The following is a 13835-nucleotide window of genomic DNA, read 5'->3' as shown; positions in this document are numbered from 1 at the left end:
TGGTCTTGGTAGCCATCGTCCTCATCTTCTTGTTCTGATCGTGGACGACCTTCACCGACTTTGAGAAGCCAATCAGAGAACTCTTTTTTGTCCTGGTTGACTCGCATATTTGTCTTCAGAGGGAACTTGTGGCAGGTATTCCATAGATATGAATGACTTATCGAAGCTAAGACAGTATCAGCTCTACTCCCTTGTGGAACTACCGGAAGGATCTGTCTAAAATCACCACCTAACAAAACAGTTTTTCCGCCAAAAGTTTGATCCTTTGCGTGTGGATTTTTCATAGACATTATGTCCTTCAAAGTTTTTTCTAATGCTTCGAAGGCATGTTTGTGCGTAATAGGTGTCTCATCCCAAATTATCCGTTTTCTCAATGAGTTCAGCGAGCATCGTACCTGGTTTGATGTTGCAGAGCTTATCTTCATCGAGCTTCAAAGGAATATTAAAGCGAGAATGAGCTGTTCTTCCGTTTGGTAGGAGCAATGCGGCTATTCCTGAAGAAGCTACCGGGAGAACGATTTGTTTCCTCGAGCGAAGTCTGGATATAATGGTTTGATAGAGGAATGTTTTTCCTGTGCCCCTTGCGCCATGTACAAAGAATAGTTTGCCATCCTTTTTATCGACAGAGTCTAATACTGATTCGTAAATCGCACGCTGCTGGGTGTTAAGTAAGTTGTACTGACTGACATGTCTGAGTGTTTGCTCGGCAACATCGTAATCCATTTCTTGGTTCCACAAACTGTTCCCCAATTCTTTTAGCAAAACAGGTTTGATCTTTGGCATCTCTTTAATATCATTTAAAGAACGGTCTTGCATGCGCATCAACTTTTCCACTTCGATTAACGTGTATTGCTCTAGGGTCTCATCATCCAGTTCCAGATTTTTGTGGCCTAAGATCCTTTGTCTCTTGTGAAGTATGTCCTCGCTCATTGATTTCCATGAGTGCTCCCATAGTCCTTTGGGGCTTGCAACGAAGCAAGTGTTTAGGAATGTGACAAACATATCACGGAGTTGGTATGGGGTGGCTGTTCTAGCACCCTCCGACATACTCTCGAGCCATTCAACATCATCGTCCAAATAGCCTAGTGCGTGGCAAACTGATTTGAAGTCAGGGTATTTCACGTCGTTGAAAGTTTTCAGCTCGTCATAACTTCTAGGACCCTTAATCTTATTAATGAGGATCCTCAGATAGTATCGATCACCTGCTGATGGATGGACAGCCACAATTCGCCCAATGGTTTTTCCTTTCTTACGTTCAGTCCAGACTTTGGAATTGTTGTTCCATACGAAATATTCTGGTATTTGCACATAAGTTAATGTGCGTGCAAATTCTGACCTTCTGCATAATACCATCCATTCAGTAAACATTGTCTTCTCAATACCTGGTTTGCGGATTATGCGGCCGAGGTTGTCAGTTTCTTTAATTGTGATGTTATGTTCGCCTTCTAAGTGAATGATAAGCTTCTCAACGGACGGCTTTCTTTTGTGTATGTGAAATTTGAAAGTTCGCCACATGGACTCACAAGCTGATAAATACCGAGCTTCGATGTATTCTTGGATCTCATTCCGTTGCTTAATCACTTTTTCCTTTGGTTCTCCAGAAGCCATTGTGTCAGAGGTAGTTGCCGTATTTCTTTTTTCAATAACTGCGGATCCTCTGTCAACACCCTTGGTTATGTACTTGAATAAGTATTTCACTGCACTTGTACGATTACACCATTCCACATTAATATGAGCCTCATACTTCTTTAGGATATTAATGTTATGAGGTACAACAAACGTGTTGTTTAAATTTGCTCCACTTTTAACCACAGACTCATTTTCATTCCGGTGGCGACGATATAATACATACCTTGATTTGTCAATCGAAGTGCTGTCATTATACGGCCGAGGATACTTCTTTGTGCACACATTATTTTCCATACACGGTGACTTCGGATTAATGACACCACATGGACCATGGATCATGTGTTTTGTCACTAAATTATAAGCTTCTGGGTCTTCTTCTTTGTTTGGGAGCTCGTCTGAAATAATCTCATCTACTTCTTCCGAACTTGGTGTTCTGGAAGACTTTTCAAACCACAATAATATATGTGCATGAGGGAGGCCTCTTTTTTGAAACTCTATTCTGTGGAGAGCTGCTGTGTATGGCTTGAAGAAAGTTCCGTTTTTGAAATCCTTCAGTAGCTGATCTAACTTCATTTTAAAGACCCGACATTCGATGTCTGGTCTATCATTGGGAGAGTCTCTATTGTATATCTCAAGATGTTCCTTAATCTCTCTCCAGTTAGGATTGGCCGTCATTGTGATAAACAAATCTGGGCTCCCATATTCTCTGCAGATAGCCATCGCATCATGGTATTTCTCAACTAAGTATCGAGGCCCGCCGGTGAAACTTGGCGGCAGTATGAACCTTTGTCCAATGATTTTAGCATCAGTGTCACCCTTGCTAACAGCATCGAGTACATTACTATAGAGCTCGGCTCGCAAAACATCTTGATTATTCCTGGCCCACCTTAGCCGGTCTTCTTCGATTGCCGTAAAAACGTCCACAACATATTGATGGAGGAGACGATCCCCTTTAACCAATGTCATCCCCTGGTTAAGACGTGTTTGTATCTGAGCAGCGTAGTACTGGCGTATCGTCAGGAACTGCCTTGTTCTCGAGGTGTCTGTTTCGAGATGTAATGAGATCTCGGGGTGAAATCCATACTCACCATATGGAAACAGAAGAGGATATTGGAGGCTCATGTACAGAGGGTGGTCGTCACGTATCTGCTGCAAAGTGTCAGATTGGAATTGAACGACTATATCTCGTACTCCAATTGTTGATGACATATCTCCTACGATAAGGCCTGAGACCTCACTCGTACTCGGAAGATCATATTCTTTACCTTTTCCTTTATCTGAGAGCAACCTTATATTAAACTCTTGCCCGCTGCCTTCGTAGTAGTCACGTGCCCGTCGGAAAAGCTTAGCTAAACAGTTATTCTCGTCAATCATCTCGATGAGGCGCGCCAAGGTTGTCTTATCAAGATTACCTTCTGTTGAGGTTTGGCCCATCGCGTTTAAACGGTTTCTGACTTCGTTGCCCGTATCAAATATATAAAACTGGAGATATTCGGGGGGGTCGGCCTTGTCTCGGTATAAGCGAGCCAATTCTATGGTGGGTTTGACCTTGAATCCGTACAGTGTAAGGTCCGGGAGCATTCACCACACTATAATCCATCTTCATTCCAATGGAGGTGAAAGCCAGTACCGAATTATAGACTCGAATAGCGTCTCGAAACCACCTATACTGAAGAAGTTCTTCTAACAGGGGTGGGCGTTGATTGATCGGTGGAAGCTTTATTTGGCCATGGTTACAGCAAATTGTGAAGGTTAGTTCACCTGTTCTGGATTCTTTACCAGTACTCTCTGAAGTCCACATTAATGCACCACATTTTGTTCATTCTACGATGGGGTTATCTTCGGATTTAGATGTGGAGCCTTTATCTGTGGTTAAACGTGTTTCAATTTGTTAAGACATATTGTGGTTAGTATTTTTATAGTAAAAAGCGTTTAATATTTTATAAAGAGATATAATATATATATGATTTCCTGTATTTTGTAGGCTCAGAAGCCATTTTGAAAAACACAAAGTAAAAATTCTTTTATGATCCGCATTGAAGGTTATTGGCAACCAAAGTTTTTCATCAGAATTATCTAACATTGATCGGATTTGGTTTCTTAAATATCGTGATCATTCTCGACACTGATTTTAAATAGTATTTTTAAATATGTACCTTTCTTCCCAGTTCTTGTTGGGTGTAAGCGATGGGATTCTCGTGGAGCATGTAGACCTATGCGTATTACATATGCAGATGAATAAATAAGGCTTTGTAATCGTTTCTTTAGTGTTTTGTGGTTGACAGAGATAGTTACCTTGCGGCAGGGATAACGTTCGTTTGGATAGCAAGATGGCTTTTCTCATCCCTCGTGCGTTTTTGTGTCTCACTGGTTAAATGATAAGCGATCCATTTAAGACAATATAAGCATAAGACATTGAGGAACAATAATGCTTATAGGTTTATCAGATTTTATACCGTAAAGGTCACATTTATCACAGCCACCTGTACGATTAAATTAGATAACTCAATTAGTTTATCAATAGATACTGATGAAGAATATATTATTATAATTCTTTTAAACTTACAATCATAATATTTGGGTTTGAACGTCGGTGGATTGCATATCTGATTGACTACAAAATATAATCATAATTTAAAATAATATGCTTGTGGAGTACAAAATAATATATCTTGAGAATAATGACACACCTTTGGATTTGTTGCGTGCTCCGAGTGGGCGACCTCTTTTTCTTTTTTGTGTGATTCCGGTAGAAGTTTCTGGACGAATACAATTTAGGAAGGTGTTATAATATATCTATATACTATTTTCTGTAAAGTTATGGGAAAACAACATATCACAAATAAAGTTTAAGGTATATTTTATACTCATCGTTATAAAAAATTATTTAGAAGAATGTCACGGTTCAGATCATTATGCAAGCCTCGGTGAGGGCAACAAAGAATAAAAAGAGTAACATGAAACTAATACTCTAGATATATGAAAAACTTTTAAAACTAAAAAAAACTAGAAAATAATAAAAAAAAATAACAAAATTTAAAAATTGTAAAAAATAAAAATAGGTAAAAAAACTGAGGCAAAATATGATAATTAAGACGGTAATAGATCGTGCAGAAAGTTAGATAGTGCAGATAATGCAATAATAGATAGGGCAGAAAATTATTTTAAAAAGTTCATCTTGTATTAGAAATTAATATTTAGCTAATTACTAAATATTTCATAAAAATAAAAATTATTTATTCTAATGATTTTTTAATTGATTATGTATCTATAAATTTGAAAATTATTAGCCTCGCGAGTGCAAGCAAAACACATATCATTCATACAAAGAAGAAGAAATTCATTGACTATATACATACATATTATTACTTTTCTTACCACGTTTTTATTAAAAGAGTTTTATCTTATGTTTATCAAACCATATACATGCTTTTCCCCTTATTAACACTAACTCTTATTAAAATGGAATAATAATATATGCGAACTCCGGCTTCTATTATATGTATAAAATAAAAAATAACAAAAAATTGAGTGAGTTTGTATAAAATATAAGACAATAATAATACAGAAAATGTTAGTTTTAGTTTATTTACTATATAGAGAGTTTTTTTTTTAATTTTTTTACCATGCTATTATTTCAAAAAGAATTATCTTATGTTTATCAAACCATATACATGTCATATATGAGAATTCCAGGTTCTGTTATATGTCGCTAATAAAATGATAGTAAAATACAGTGCTTTCTATAGTATACAATTAAGTCCACGAATATAATTTATGTTTTTTTAATAATTGATTACTAACCTTACAAAGTTTTAACAGATTTGTGTAGACCAGTTGGATCCCATCTGTAATTCAGTTCTAAATTTTATAGGCTATATGTAATTATTCTACAATATGATCGACAAATGTATAATATGTCAATCATAATTGTATTATAAATTTTTTATCTCATTTTGAATTGGGTTATTCTTATAAATAGACAATTTTCAAGTTTTGGTCACTAAATTATATCATAAGGAGGAAAATTACCAAAATGTTTCATTTAATAGGTAAATGACATTAATACCGTAGATATATTTTAAAATTTTATAAAATTTGAAAAATAAAAAAATATATAAATATTAAAGAAACATAAAAAAAACTTTAAAAAAAAATTAAAAATAACAGAAAAAATTAAGGAGGAAAAAATACTTTTTAAAATATTTTTGGATTATATGTTTTCAAATACGAAATGTTTTTATTTTATTTTTTTTCCCCAAAGTTTTTTTTCAAAACATCATTAAAAGTTGTAAATTAAAAGCATAATATTAAAATATGTTATGAGTAATATCTGTCATTTTCTCAACTTATATATTAGTTTTTTTATATAGTTGGAACAAATATATGCTTTAAAAAAATAAAATTATAAATACCTGTTGTTTTCATATTAGTATATTTAGCTTAGTATATTGAGAGACATGTGAAGCTCTTGCGAGGGTACAGAGTTATTAGCCTACGTTTTATAAATAAAGATTGAAATGTTATTATTTAATAAAAATAATTTGCGATGTAAAAGAATATAAAACTTCAGATACCTGTTATCTCCATATTAATATATCTAGCTTAAGTATATTGGGAGACATGCTAAACCAAGAGTTGTGGTTTTGTTTTATACGTATTATGTTTTAAAGCCATATGAACTATTCTCAATTCCGTTTGGTAAATACAATACTATATGCAAAAGTGTGTATTTTTGTACCTGCAGTTTCCAAAGGGGGTGTTCGAGGTGTGTTCTCCATTTTTGTGTAACTTTATCCTGAGAAGCAAATAGATTGTTAACTACAGGGGTGGATTAATATTCGTATACCATTTGTTTGTAAAAATTTGTTACACTTACAGAGTCGTTTGGCGATCTTTGTAGACAACTGTAAAAGGACCTAAGGAAGAACAGAGAAGGGGAAGAAAAATGTTACAGAGCGTTTTGATAATCGAATATGGAGATGGGAGTAGAAAGCGTTTTTTTTTAATTCTTTAGGAGAAAGGATAGGAAAGATATTAAAGTGATTGAGATAAGGGAATATTTTTTACGTTAGTGAAGGAAAACACATTTAATAATTGTGTTTGACAATAACGTTATTTTCTCTTTTTAGTAAGTAAATCCTAATGTATTTACGGACCAGTTGGGTTTGTCATAAACCTTATGGATTTGCGATATGGAAATATATTCATACTATTCGTTGGATTTAAGTCAATCAAATGGAAATAAGTAAAAAATAACATGTTGACCCAAATTATTTAAACACTCTGATATTTGATAACAAATGATTCTTAAAAAAAACTCTGATAATTCAAAATGAGAGAAACCATAGCCAAGGAAAAAACTCTCATAATTCAAAGACATAATGAAAAAACCATGCATGCAATTGTAAAGGAGACAAACACGTAAACTGAATAGAAGTTGCAATCTCTGAGAAGTGTCACGAGAACCCTAGTTCCCATACTTAGGGCGTTTAGCTCTCTCCAGCTCAGAACTGTCACAGGTTCTCTTACTCCCATCTGCTGAATCCACACGGTTTTCGGATGTCTCCTCAGACGTCGCAGTAGCCTGGTTATCTTCCGAAGACACTGTGTCTGGTGAAGTGTCTAGTGGGAGGATCTTGGTCACGATAAGAGCTCGGGTCTTACCAGAAAAGTTATGCTCTGTAACTTTGACACAAAACTTATGCTTCTGACCGATGGTGCTGATTAGAGCTTCCGGAACAGGCGCCTCAAGGTTAACTCCTTCGTTCCCATTAGCCTGACATTCAATCAAAACAGGGCCAGGCTTATACGTTTAAGAGCTTAGCATGATGAAAAGAAAACAACATCTACCCAAAACGTTTCAGAGCTTATATACCTATATAAAGTTACCTCAAAATAGCTTCTGACTAACTCTGATGCTGGCTTCCCAGTCAGCTCACGACCAGCTTCACCAAGTAGCACAAAGACAGCTTGCTCACTGTTGTCATAAACGGATATCTTTGACAGGTACCTGTTATGAAAGAATGAGAACCTAATACCAATAAAAACTTAATTGAAGTCCAGGTTAGAGTTCTTACTGTGGAACACCAGATACGTTAACCTTTCCACACTTCTTGTTTGTACAGATCAACGAAGTTGGACCTTTGCTAACCTTAGAATGGCATCCACTGCAGGCAATATAGTACCAAGAAGAACCATGCACTACGTCATCGATCGTAGCCGTGCACTCAAAGAAGGCGTCCTGCGAATTTGCATAGGAATATAAATTTCTCTTAGCGATTGAAGTTATATAGATTGAATTTACCTTTGCAGATTCCTGCTCGATGTAGGAGAATATTTCCCCTATAGTCATTGTCTCACGTTTGGTGACTACCTCTGCATTAACCTGCTCAGCAATATCGGGATTAGAGCCCAACCTGAGACAGAGTAAAAATAATTGATTTAGTCAGTCAACGCAGTGAGGTAACGCGAGCACTTCATTGAGTAAAAGAGTAAAAGCAAAACACATATACGCTTACCAACTGAAGTAATCTATGGTAGGTTGGACATCGTAGTCCATAAACACACGCGAAGAGGACATTGAGTTCAAGGCCAGAGTACCTGTTGTCAAATGAAAAAACCCATTAAAGAACACAAAATGCTGATATATAACTGTAAGAGACCTATAGTATAGATAAAAATCAGAACCTCCGAGAGTCTTCGTGTTAACGGTCGTGACCAGTAACACAGTGGGTGTGTCCTCGTACGACTTGAACTTTTTGCAGAAGTCTCTTGCAGCCTGATCCCAAAGGTAGAGCTTCATGACCGATCCACTGAAAAAAACGATACTAAATAGTTAATAGGAGTAAAGAGAAGTAGTTTCCAAAAAATAATGTACACCTACTCATGTGATTGGATATGAATCAGAACACGCCTAGCTTTTGCTATCTCCACTTCGTCAAGAACTGGTGCCTCAACGATACTCTGACCATTAACCAACTTCATGTGGCCAACAACATCTAGATAAACATCACAATAGTTACATCTAAATTAAAATTCATTAACTTAATGAATCACAGCAAAAAATATTTTAATATTGTCAACTTTTTTTGTCTTACACATTTTATAAACTTTAAGTTTAAAAGAATCTAAGCAATTCTAATAATCCAAGTTTTTACGTACTCGACAGATATCTTTATTTATAAAAGGTAGGCTAATAACTCTGTACCCTCGCAAGAGCTTCACATGTCTCTCAATATACAATGCTAAATATACTAATATGAAAACAACAGGTATTTATAATTTTATTTTTTTTAAGCATATATTTCTTCTACGGCGATAAAAAAAAACTAATAAAATCCGAGGACCGAGTTCAGAGAATACTGAACAAACCCAAAAAATTGATTCAACCAATTTCATATCTACGTATCTAAGCAACATTCTAATTATCAAGAAACTCAACTAAAAAATAACGTTGGGAATCACAGAGCTTACTGTAGAGGTCTCCTTTGAGGTCGCAGTTAGCTTGAAACTCTTCATATGAATGGAACCGGAAACTGTCCGCATCAAAATGAGTGGGACAGTCTAGAAGAACCGTCAACTCCGAGTTCCATGAGAATGACACTGTAACGGTATGATCAGCAACCCGAAACACTGATTTGTTTCTGGATCCGTAGAAGTTGTTGAGTTTGTAAACAGATCCTCGCTTCATCTCAGGCAGATATTTTTCGATACGCCCTGGGGAAATGAATCCTTGAATAACAGTTCCCAGCGAATAACAACATAAGAGAAACCAATATACGTAAGTGAAGAACGATAAGCATAAACTTCTTTCGAAATGATAAAAAAACGGCTAATTACTATAACATGTTCGTCGATGAGTAGCATCTCCATGCCAATAAGCGTCTTCTTTAGCGAATTCCAAGCCTCCCAGAAATGGATGAGCCGAAACCGCAACTGAGCTTCGTGGGGACCCAGCGAGAGATCTTTAAAGAAGACGACTTTTTCGTCGTTATCGGAGGACACAATCGACTTCCCATGTGGTTTCATTGCCATCGATTGAGTTTCTAGGGTTTTGATTTGTACACGGGGGAAGAAACAATATATAAAGAAGGACGAAAGGGGGAAGATGAAAAGAAACCATAAAGAAGAAATTGATGGCGGAATTGATTGAAAGAAACCGATCGTGAAGAATGGGATGATCAAAACACAGAGGAGAAGACGAAGAGAAATGGGGAAGAGAAGGAGAGACTCGCGACTTGCCTCCGTAGATCTAAGTTTAAGTCAAGGAGTAAGCCGTAACACAAACCAGACGAAGCCCATTAGCCCAGACCGAAAAACAAAACAAACCCATTGAAACAAAATCGAAGCCCAGCCCGAAACCAAATGTTGTGAGTGGCTGATTATTTTAGGTGACGTGGCAGCCTAGATTTTGAGGAAATGGGGCTTTTAGTATTGTGATATTAAATTTTCAAGAAGCCCTTCCTAAATATTTTACTTGATATCCTAACATTTTCTTTTTTAATTAAATATTAAATGTTCAGGAAGGCCTTTCTAAATATGTTATTCGCTATCATGACATTTTCTTATTTAATTAAATATTAAATTTTCAGGAAGTCCTTCTTGAAAATGTTATTTGCTATCCTAAATATGATATATGTAAGTTTGGTTAATATATACATTTTAACTTGCTATTCTAATATTTTACCTTTTTAATTAAATATTAAGTTTTCAAGAAGCCATTTCTAAATATTTCAGCTTGTTATCCTAATATTTTTCTTTTTAATTAAATATCAAATATTTAGGCAGGTCTTCCTAAATATGTTATTTACTATCCTAACATTTTTTTAATAAAATATTAATTTTTCTGGAAGCCTTTCCTCAATATGTTACTTGATATCCTAAATATGATATATATGCAAGTTTTGTTAATATTTACATTTTAACTTGCTATTCTAACATTTTTCTTTTTAATTAAATATTAAATTTTCAAAAACCCTTCCTAAATAGTTTACTTGCTATCTTAACATTTTTCTTTTAATTAAATACTAAATTTTCAAGAAGGTCTTCATAAATATGTTATTTATTATCTTAACATTTTATTTTTTAATTAAATATTAAATTTTCAGGAAGTCCTTCCTGAATATGTTACTTGATATCCTAATATATATACTTTTTTGTTTTGCTTAACAACAAAGATCCACCGTTAGGCAAGCGAATAAACCACTACTGCTCCAAGTTCTATTGCCCTCGGAACCCAGTTTTTTTTTCTTATTTTTGGTTAAATTGAATAACAATTAGTTACAGTTTTCTTGATATCCTTCCTGAAAAAAGTTTAATGAAATCCTAAAAAAGTTACAGTTTTTCACAAATTAAACATAAACGTCTAAAGCTTCCAATTTTACTTCATTCTTCATTCTTTGAACAATATTAACATTGTAGTACATGCTCATTCTTCCATACACCTGAACCAAATAAAGGGGTACCTTAGCAAAGAAGCTTTTATTCAAAAGTGGATAAATCACCAACAACTCAAGTTCAACAACTAGAGCAAGATTCAAACAAATCATGCATACTTAATAGCCTTTGTAAATCCGTTCATAGAGAGCAGGGTTTCCATTTAAAGAGGTTCAAAGTACTTCAAAATTATTACTAAGAAAGCAATTTGCATCATAAGACCAACTATTCAACATTATAACGTGAGGTTTACAAATTACACTACCACTAACTCAAATTTGATTCAAACTTCCACCAACATTCTCGATTTGACTCATCTATATGATGAAATGCAACACATTACAACTAACTTCACTTACTCAAATCCGAATCATAAACAAAATACAATGCAGGTGTATGTACACAATACGTTCGTATTCGCCATTCTTCAAAAATCCAGCGAGCATCAAATGCCTCATCGAACGATTCATACAACACCTGGATAGAAAAACGAGAATCCAATCAACAAACTACGTTAATCAGAGATCCAAATCTTTGAAACTATTAAAACGTTTTCCGAGGAAATAGAAATTATACCGTCTAATCTAATTGTCACAGTAGCAAAGTTTCTAGAGCGAAACGAAAGCTAAGATAAGCAAAAGGCCAGAAAATAGTTGCCGGTCTCTCATAATCGATCTAGTCGGTCGTACACTTCTTATTAGTTCTCAAGTAGATATAAAACGCAAGCAATTATCATAGAAGACAGAAGCCCCATAATTAAATATCAAAACCCTAGACTTTGGATCATACCGAGAGGCGTCGTTGGAGAATTAAAGCTTCGTGTTATTCACTGACGATGATGACAGAGTTGTTCGCCGGAGATGATGACAGTGTTGGTCGCCTGACTTTCAATCCGAGGAGCTAGTTTTGAGACATAAACTTAGAAAAGACTATTTAGGAGAATTACCCTATATTCAATCAAAACATTACTTTATCTTTTCCTATATTAAATGCAGCTCAACGTTCAACGACCACCATCCAAGGAAAGAACATAATGACAACCGCTGCACCGGAGTCGGAATAGTAAAACTCAACAAAGACTCTCACATCATAAAAAAAGCACCTTCTCCATAGTCAGCCGGTGATGATCTACACAAACACCCCGAAAACTATGTAGAAGCCGTAAAACCGGTTCGACAGAAACGATAATATAAATACGATGTTAAGGAAAAAATAGACGATTCAAACCGAAATGGAAACGAAACCATGGAGTCGAGACGAATATCTTTCCTTAACTCTTAATATTCGCTCCGTTAGTGCGACGGATCTGTACGAATATGAGTCCCAGGATAAAACCATGTAAGGTTATCACGCGGCACTCGTGAAGAACCTCTACGAACTAATAATCTACGAAACACTCTCTAGACTTACGCGTAGGAGTTTTTGTTGGTATTTTGCAGTGAAAAAGTTCAGAAATGAATGGAGATGAGATGCGATATTTAAAGAGACGGAGACGACCCACTTCCCGCAACAGCTGCTGCACGTGGGCGAGAATCTCGCGGAGATCGAGGGAAGTTGAGTTCCGAAACTTCTTCCTCAAGACTCTCTCTTATCTCGTTTTAAAACTTTCGAAAGGATAACATGCATGGCGTTTTTATTTTCTAAACAAACTACTTGTCGTTTTAAATAAAATTGTATGCTGTTTTTTTTCCGAAATAAATGGCAAAACGTTGAGCTTAATTTGGTCCAAAAAGAATAATTCTTATCTGGCCCGACACCCAAGCCCAAGCCCAAGCCGTGCCGAGCCGGCCGGACGGCGGTGGCGGCGCGCGTGGGGAGCCCTCTCCTCTCTCAAGCTGTTTAACCCATGATATCATGAGATCATATATAAACAGCTCAAACTTTGTTCTCCTGGCCGATGTGGGACTTTCCCCACTTCACCATTTCATTTATTTAACATTTCTGATGGGCTCAGACCCATATCATTTGTTATTCACATTTTAATAAGGCCCATTGGCTTTATTGTTCCAACAATCCCCCACATGAATAAAAATGACTCTTCTAAACATATGCAGACTAAATGCAGACTCGATAGACTCTAAAAAAAAACTATACTTATTTTAATCCTGACTAGACTAGACAGACTTATCGAGAGTGTTTGCGAAAAATTCATTGTGTTTGAGTTGGTGGCATTTTTAAGCCTTGAACCACTCATAGTTGAACATGACGTCTTGAACCAACCGGTGTTTTATGTAAACCGAGACAACAGGCATAACACAGCTTCATTTTCTCGTAGAACTTAGTTCTCTATTGTGTTCATTGTGGCCCTGAACTATTCCTGGTTTTCATGAGTGAACTTAGAGAATATAGCCTTGCATTCATTCTCCTAGAAACGGCCCCATTTCACACTCATTAGGTGATTGACCATGAAAAGTATTGAGTAATACCCCGCTTAGAAGCTATGGAATCATTAAAAGCTTATGCTTATCCTTCACACATTTGTTAGCACTTTTATCATCTTAGGAGCTGGGAATAGACTACTTTGTCTCAAGTGCTTTGGTTAGATTCTGTTTGATTTTGTTTTCCCTTTGAACCTACGTCTTGGGATCTCCAGTCATGATAGGTAGGGTTGCAATCAAGCATCCTCATTTGTTATAGGCTTTAAACCCATTCCTTTTGATGATTTAGCAACAACATCTCGTGGCAAACCTTTAGTAAATGGATCCGCTAGGTTGTCAGCCGATTTGATGTAGTCTATTGTGATTACACCAGTTGAGATAAGTTGTCTA

General features: G+C 35.8%; 2 protein-coding genes across 2 annotated transcripts; both read right to left on the bottom strand.

Moving 5' to 3' along the window:
• Positions 1-348: 348 nt before the first annotated feature.
• On the bottom strand, positions 349-3063 carry LOC125587294. The gene has a single exon (XM_048757532.1). It carries the CDS (start codon positions 3061-3063, stop codon positions 349-351), a length of 2715 nt encoding a protein of 904 aa, XP_048613489.1.
• A 4583-nt stretch (positions 3064-7646) lies between these two features.
• On the bottom strand, positions 7647-11454 carry LOC111211806. Its single transcript, XM_048758419.1, has 2 exons — positions 8151-11454; positions 7647-8048 (listed from the first exon to the last, which is right to left on the bottom strand). The coding sequence occupies exons 1-2, from the start codon at positions 8432-8434 to the stop codon at positions 7706-7708; spliced, it is 627 nt and encodes a 208-aa protein (XP_048614376.1). The 5' UTR covers positions 8435-11454; the 3' UTR covers positions 7647-7705.
• Between the last annotated feature and the right edge of the window lie 2381 nt (positions 11455-13835).

This window comes from Brassica napus, chromosome C5 (genome assembly GCF_020379485.1).
Source record: "Brassica napus cultivar Da-Ae chromosome C5, Da-Ae, whole genome shotgun sequence".
NCBI classification, from domain to species: domain Eukaryota; kingdom Viridiplantae; phylum Streptophyta; class Magnoliopsida; order Brassicales; family Brassicaceae; genus Brassica; species Brassica napus.
The sequence above is the reverse complement of the archived record's forward strand: the minus strand, read 5'-3'. Positions and strand labels throughout refer to the sequence as shown.